Consider the following 8,176-nt stretch of genomic DNA (forward strand, 5'->3'; position numbering starts at 1 on the left):
CTGCCTGCAAAATCAAATTTATAGTTCCCTAGTCCTTGCATAATGATAGCCCTTCCCTTTTTTGGGATAGGAACTAACACTGATTAGATGAATTCTTCCAGCAAAATTCCTCCCTCATATGTGCTACGAATTAGTGCATCAGATCTTTTCCTCTGACCTTTTCCTAAACCTTTAAGTAGTTCCACATGGATGTTGTCCAACCCCACAGCTTTATTTGATTTTAAATACATTAATGTCCTTTCTATCTAGCTATTGATAAAGCCTGGACCTAATCTATCCTCATCTGCATCAAATTCTCTTTCTATGCCTAAGTTTGATGGCCTTAAATCTTTACCATATATTTTCTCTATAAATGCATATTCATTTCATCTCTCTTGATCTTTCCCTGATTCAATTAATGATTTTCCTGCCTTATCATTGAGTGTTTGCATGGATTCCATATCCTTACACTACCTTTTGCCAAGCTTCTTTTGCTCTGTTTGTTTCCCTCCTCAAGTTATTATATATAAATTTTTATACTTCCTTCTACCTATCACTGATTTGTGGAGATAGATCATCCTCCATTTCCTTCTCTCATATATCTTTCTAATCATCTTGTCAGTAATCCATAGTTACCTCATTCTTTTCCTATTTAATTTTCATAGTGTTTCATTTGCAGCTTTTGATATCCCTTTCTTAATACGAGGGTCATCCGGAAAGTAGTACCCGTTCGTGAAATAAAGATACAAAAGTAAATATTAACAAACATAAAAAATTTTATTTGAAAGAGGATACTTTAAACTACTTCTCAACATAATCTTCAAGCAAATTAAGGCATTTGTCATAACGTGTGACAAGTTTCTGTATTCCTGCTGCATAGTCCTTCGCCGCCAGCTCATTGAGATACGCGAGGGACCCATCTTGCACAAATTTTTGCATAATGCAGATGGTGTTTAACAATTTCCTGAACAATTGTTCGAGAAACATTGGGAAAATGCTCACAGATGTCATCAATTGTGACGCGCCGATCGTTCCTCACGAATTCGTCAACTGAGCTCACCAGTTGGTCTGTAATGACAGACGGTCTCTCCGAACGCTCATCGTCGTGTGTGTTCCCCCTCCCCATGTTGAAGTTGCGACACCACCGCCGAACAGACGACTCGTCCATTACATTGTCTCCATACACCTCCTTTAATTGGCGATGAATATCACATGGGCGAACGTTTCTTGCATTGAGGAATTTAATCACTGCCCTCACTTCACAACTGGCGGCGTTCTCAATTTTTTTAAACATTGTAAACAATCACAGAAACAACACAGGCAATGCTAGCGTCACGCAACTTGGCTCAGAGAAGGCAGACAAGCCACTGAAGCTATCTGACCTCGTCCAGCGGCTACTCGCGTCGTCAGCACTTCATGCGGCACGAACGGGTACTACTTTCCGGATGACCCTCGTATATTACCATATTTCTTCTATTGTTCTATTCTCCCTTTCTTTACTCATCATTTTCTCCAAAGCATACTGATACTCCTTTCTCATAATTCCTGCTAATGCTTTTATATTCCATTTCCTAATCTAGCTTTTATGTTTTATCGTTTTGAATCGGATACTAAACATCATTATTACTAAATAATTATCTGAGTCTGAATCTGCTGCTGAGGAACTGTGAATTAATTACATTGTTCTTAAATCTGTGCCTGACCATAAAATAGTCTAACTGATTGTTATTTCTTTGAATTCCTGGGTATTTTCCATGCACTAACACACATGCCTTTTGTGGTGTCTAAACCAATTGTTTGTCATGATTAACCCCTCTCTCCTACAGAATTCATTCTTCATGTTAATTCTGTGTTCCTAAACTTTTGTTCCCTATCTCACTTCCATCTGTTCATTTGTCTATGCCTTAGTTCCAATCCCCCTCATTCACTGTTAAATTTTCCCTCCAGGAAGACCCCCAATTATGACCTCTAAACTGATCTTACACTCTGTTGACTTCTCCATCCATTAGATTCCTTGGTGACATGCAGTCTTGAACATTGACTGTATTCTTTTTTCAGCTTTTATTTCTACTAATTATATTCTATCAGTCACTTGCTCTGTTTTGTGTGCTTCTTCTTACCTTTTTGTTTAATGTTATTGTCACCTCTCATTGGCTTTCTTCTTCTCCACCATACACGTATAGTCTATAAATATCACTCCAGCAATACCTGCTATCCTTCCATCTCATCTCACACAGCCCTATGATATCTATATTTCCTCTTTCCATCTCTTCTTGTTTTATATTTTCAAATTTTTTAGTCCTGAACGTTTTTCTAGCATTCTAAATCCCGATTATAATTTGTTCAAATATTTTTTGTATTTTCACAGAATCATACAGTATAGCAAATAATTGTGCCAGTTTTCACTATGATGTTTTGTATTTTTGCCTTGAAAACCATACTACCTTATCTTATGATGGATGCAATCCTGGGCAAATGATGTGCGTGTACCTAGTGCCAAATATATAAATGTATATACCCAAGGCAAAAGCACATGATTCTGTGCCCTTTCCCCTCAAAAATGGATTTATAATTTTAATCTAATATATACCTAATAGTTTATTTTTGGAGATGGGCAATATAAACATACCATTCAGTTTATCTAATGTATATGGATGTGAAATTAACAAATGGTATTTAATATATCCTTTTCAAAATGATTAAGTTTAATATTCTAAATACTAGGTTTTTATTTCTCGTGTATCTTTATTTCTTGTATGTACATCTTGCAACTGTTGCACCATAGACCATGGCCTAGATTAGTCTTAAAGAAAATCCAACCATGGGTGCACATTCACAAAAAATATATCATGTGATACAAAAGTATCCCTAATTATTTCCCAAATCTACCAAGATTTTATTTACCTATTTTTGTATCAAAATATGCACACAAACGTAAACATCATGGCACTTACAGCCTTGAATCATGATACACACAGCCCTGTTTCATTATGCATGCAGTCCTGTGACATTATTTCCGAGTAATTTTACAGAGAAATTGCAGGTGACACAGTAAAAGAAACATCTACATAAAGAGATGTGCGAATTACACCAGAAGTTGATTTTAGTATTAGGTGAACTTTACCCTTATCTATCAAACTGACCTTCATATAATTCAGATCATATCTGTGATTACACTTATAATTTAAAGCATCTTAAAACACGTAAATATGATAAACATATATTAAAATTTATGTATACTTCAGTTAAATAATAAAGAATCTTCGCAACGGCGAAAATTCTCTTTCCATCTGGTGATACTCCACTTTAAACGGTTTGAATAATGACGTCGAAAATGTTGCAACAGTTTCACCAATTCGACTGTAGACGTCAGGCCAAGAGCGAATTTCATATCTGCGGCAATATGTCCCATTTATTGTGGAACATCCTGGTGACTAAACATCTTGGGATTTGAATTCCCGGAATAAAATACAAACTGTGGTTTGGGAATTGGCAAGGATTAATTGTTAATATTTGGTACTTACGTGATTCTAGCAGAAGCCTGACCTTTTTAATGTAACTCGTTCATTTTTGTGGGCATATTGTGGTCCTTTCGATCACGTTCCTTACAAAATGGCGAGGAAGTCAATGCTAAAAACATCAGAAAATGAATTGTCACTAAAGTGTACGATTTTTTTAACAGCTCACCTTCATGGATCCAGAACGGGACCAAATAATTGAGGAATCACGAATGTCAGCCGTGACGGAAGGATGCTCACCAGCTGTTGTCATATCCGAGGAAGATTACTCTACTCAAGTTATAGTGGATGCTGCGGGTACCTACTTCAAAATAATTGCTTAAGTAGACTTATCCAAGATTTATTTTAGCAAAAAATAATTGACCAATGCTTAATACACATGAATGTCGATGTTTCGTATTTTTCGATGCTACGGAAGGCTATTTGTAGATAACCGGTGTGTGAATTTACCGTCATGAAATTGCGTGAATTAAGTAAAGCTATGATTATAAATGAAAACAGTTGACACTGTGGTTGAAGAAGTGAACAAAAATGCGCCCTGGAAGGTTATGGGTTTTGAGGGAATATTGCTTATGCCGCTTTTCAGTTGGACAAATGGAACGGAAGAAGTTTCTTAAAATTTTTTTGTTATGAATGCAATGAGGGATTATGTGTTTTGGAGGCCCATGTTACAACCCCTTCTTAAAATATTTTGTAGGAGTACTTTGTGCTATTTAAAAGTAGTTCGTTCACTTCTTTGAAATCGGAAGTGATAAATGAGAAAGCAATGATAATGGATAAGTCATGTTTTATAATGATAGCAGTCTTACGGGACTCACGGCAGACGCACCGACGACATTTTGAATCACAAAATATCTTCCTTAAACTGCCAACGAAAAATGGGGAAGAAAAAAAACAATGAGCCTATCAAAATTAGCGTACATTTGCATACCTAGTCCAATCCCTCATCTCTCATGCCTAATCCTAGGCATTGCCTTTGTAAAAATTTTGCAATCATATGTACAGTTGTACAGTAATTTCACATTGCATTAAGCTACCACCATCCTCATGGGTTGATAATATATGTTTAATAGTACTAACATGTTTAGCAATACTACATGCTTAGTCTAGATAATGGGGCTTAGAATATTATGCAATTTTGATGGTATTTTGATTTTCCATGCACATTTTGTTGTGTTTAACACTTCAGCTAATAGGCTCTTTAAGGACACAGCCTCCTTGTAAGCATCCAAGGTAGTCATGCATTCTGTCTATGATGAGGACTAAGCAATAGTCCTTTGCGTATGACTTGAACTAACTTGAGAACAAAGTATGGCTTTCAATTACTTGGGTCACTGCCCCAATAGACTTCAGTAAAACCTGTGAACGTGGAAAATATTGCATTATCTTGAATGATCAAACCCAAATTTAAAGTAAATATTTAATGGTACACCTTTCTCTTGACATGGTCCCAATGTACTGCTATTGGCCATGCTGGATTTGCCTGAATTAGTTGTAGCATGAGCTATTTGAAGACTTGTAGTGACAGACAGGAAAATACATGAGAACCAGTACAATTTTATTACAGTATATTCAAACCAGACTATTATGTCACTTATGGAGCTGCAAATTCCACTCTGTAGAAGTGCTCCTGCAGTTGAGACCCCAAATGTTTACAAAAAATGCGACACCCAGCTGCTTTCATTCATAGCGATGTTGTTATTACTTGCAATGATTTGCATTGCCACAATCTTTTGACCAATTTGAAAGCCTATTCTGTTACTTTCACTTCATTATTGGTCACTTTCATATTGTTGTTTAATTTGACCTTTTCAGCCATATCATTGTTTAATAAAATAGTACCATGAGCAAACAACTCCTCAAAGCTTGACTCCTGAAAAGCAAACAAAGCTAATTTTTGAGTCTTGGACGCTGCTATGTAATGGCAATGCTCTTACTGTGCAAAACTTCATGAACAATACTACTTCAGCCTCATGGGACCAGTTTAACGACTTCATTTTAGACATTCTGGCTATTTTCTTGCACTACTTTGCAAAAGAATAGTGACGTCCCTCTCTTCCAGAGGTTGTGGCAAAGGTGGTGGAAGACCCTTATAATCCCTCTGGATACCATTTCTTTGTTCCTCCAGGGGTTGTATCCTTGAAGTGTATCTACAGGGTGCAGTGCTTAAATCCAGACAAGCACGCGTTTCCTTGAATGAGATTTCCTTGCCGGTTTAGCGAAACCTTCCCCTGACTTCTCCGAAGCATTAAACTTAGCCACAATATCATAAACAGTTGCTCTGGGGTACCAGAAGAATTGAACTATTTCTAATTATAACTTCCAGTGCAAACACTTTCGATGATAGAGGCTCTTCAATTGTACTCTGCACTTGTACGTAACATCTCGGCCATTTTGAGGTTATGACTGTTTGCTAGATGCCAATAGCTTTCAAGAACGCCAATCGCAACCTCCAGTGGAACAAAGATATGGCGGGAAATTCAAATTGAAATTTGTTTGGATTTAAGCGCCGCACCCTCTTGATGACTCACTTGTGGATCTAAATTTTTAAGTATATTTTTATTTTTAACATTCTTAGAAAATGCATAAGTATTTATTTCCCTTGTGATAATATGATAGATTTGTTGTCAAATGGCATTGAAATCCATTGCTTTTCAGTCGAGTAGTGTTTGCTTACTGAATGTAGTCAGCATTTGAAAAGGTCAATCATGCCTCATGATGTTGGCATTAATACCCTAATGGGCAAGGGAGGAGTCAGTCAGAGGGAGGAGGGACTTGACCCTTTCTTGGTAAGAAAGAGTTCAGACCTAAAGATAGGAACGTGCGGTGGACCCTCCATTCTCCATTGCTGACCATCAGAAAATGGGAATTTTGTTGACTGTACTCAAAGAATCATACTATCAGTGGATGTTGAGGGGTGAAGAAACTCCACTAGCTGGTGTTAGAGTCCCTATCAGTGATATTGAGTGAAGTCTTCTTGTGATGTTCTTCACATCTAATATATGTCTCAGCAGTTGCAGAATACGACCCCTGGTTATAGCTGCTGTGGTACAACATTCATTCTCTTCCCTGGTTTCTCTTTGTGCAAATACCATATTTATTTCTTCTAAATCATGATTTTAATTCTCTAAGTTAATAATTAAGTAGTTATAAGCGAATATTCTTGTATAATTGTGACATGGTTTTCTCATGCATTTTGGTAATATATTATTATAATTGTATCTTGCAGAAGGTGTAGTTACAGCCAGTAAAGAAGACTCGCTGGATGTCATGCCCAATGATGGGAGGACATTTGTTGTTTTTGATGATGAAGGGAATGCTGGTAAGTTATCGGTTATTTTTAGTTTATAGTCCACATACTTTAGGAGGTCACACTTGAACATTTTTCTGAAAACGTGTTGAAAAAATGTCTGCTCTTCATTAAAGAGTCATATCATATTTTTTATTCTCCTAAAATTTTATTTAATTCGATATTGTTAGTATAGTGTGTTTAATGAACAATGTTGACGTGAAATGAACAAATTTCATTGAATTGACTTCAGTATTGATTTAGTGGCAGCCCTTGTAAGTTATTTGTTCCTTTGCCTACAGCAGCGATCAAGATTTACGGGTCATTCAATAAGTACTTACAAATACAAATTGCAAAGAAATACAAAATACAAAAAAAAGCAAAATTACAATGGAAATACTTGAAGAAAAGCAAATTACTTTGGGTAGAGTTTTTTTTAATTTTTCAGCTTAATCTCCTGTTAGCTTGATACTCTTTTCCCAGCATTTCCCCAACTTTCTTAAGCCATACAGTATACAAAGAATTTTGGAAGGTCCTCAAGATAAGCATCTGTTTTGAAGATGAGCTCCTCATTCAAGGTGAATCGTTTTCGCTAAGCCTCCATTTTTAAAGTTTGGAAATAAAAAAAGACAAAGAGAGGCAAATCTGGTGAATTTGGCAGATGCTGTAATAATTCGAACTCTAATTTCATAATTTTTCCCATAAAAAATGCTATGGTTAACAAGTGCATTGTGTTGATGGAATGGATGGATAATTTTTTTCTTTGCCAAATGAGGATGTTTTTCATGATTTCTTCACTTCAACACCAGTTCAGTAATGACATATAATACTTTCCATTTATCATCTGTCCTTTTTGCTAGTAATCGATATAGATGATTCTGTGCACATCCCAAAACCCCTGACCATCTCCTTGTTGGCTGATTTCACAGCCATTGCCATCTTTGGAGCCGGATTGCCTTCAGAAACCCACACTCTTGACTAGTCCTACGTCTCTGGTGTGTAGTAGTGTATCATGTTTCTCCAGAGTTATGTGTCAACAAAGAACCTCGGGGATTGGGATGGTGTGGTGGCTAACATACAGGCTTCCCACCGAGAGGGTCTGGGTTCGAATCCTGGAGACAACAAATATTTAGGGTATCCCGATCCCTACATGAGGTGCTTTGTGAAGAGCACTCTTGAGTGAGTAAGAAGTCCGTCGGATGGGACGTTCAACTGCTGACCCCTCGGTACCTTTCGACAAGAATAGGCTAATGCTGATGCTGGGTTTCTCACCACCCTTCCTTATCCATCCATCCCTAATGGTGCAGATGACCTTAACTGTCGATCACCTTGCATAAAAAAAACTATTACGGCGAAGAACATAATCATCAGGATTGCGATGGAAAAGCAC

General features: G+C 36.9%; 1 protein-coding gene across 1 annotated transcript in view; it reads left to right on the forward strand.

The window, feature by feature from the left end:
• Positions 1 to 3,406: 3,406 nt before the first annotated feature.
• Positions 3,407 to 8,176, forward strand: part of LOC139686122 (cyclin-D-binding Myb-like transcription factor 1) — a 31,672-nt gene continuing 26,902 nt past the window's right edge. The window contains exons 1-3 of the mRNA XM_071583305.1: positions 3,407 to 3,495; positions 3,662 to 3,794; positions 6,727 to 6,819. Of these exons, the coding sequence (XP_071439406.1) occupies positions 3,671 to 3,794; positions 6,727 to 6,819 (217 nt within the window). The 5' untranslated portion in view covers positions 3,407 to 3,495; positions 3,662 to 3,670. The remainder of the gene's footprint in view (positions 3,496 to 3,661; positions 3,795 to 6,726; positions 6,820 to 8,176) is intronic.

Source organism: Hetaerina americana, unplaced genomic scaffold (genome assembly GCF_022747635.1).
Source record: "Hetaerina americana unplaced genomic scaffold, ioHetAmer1.1.p SCAF_13, whole genome shotgun sequence".
NCBI classification, from domain to species: Eukaryota; Metazoa; Arthropoda; class Insecta; order Odonata; family Calopterygidae; genus Hetaerina; species Hetaerina americana.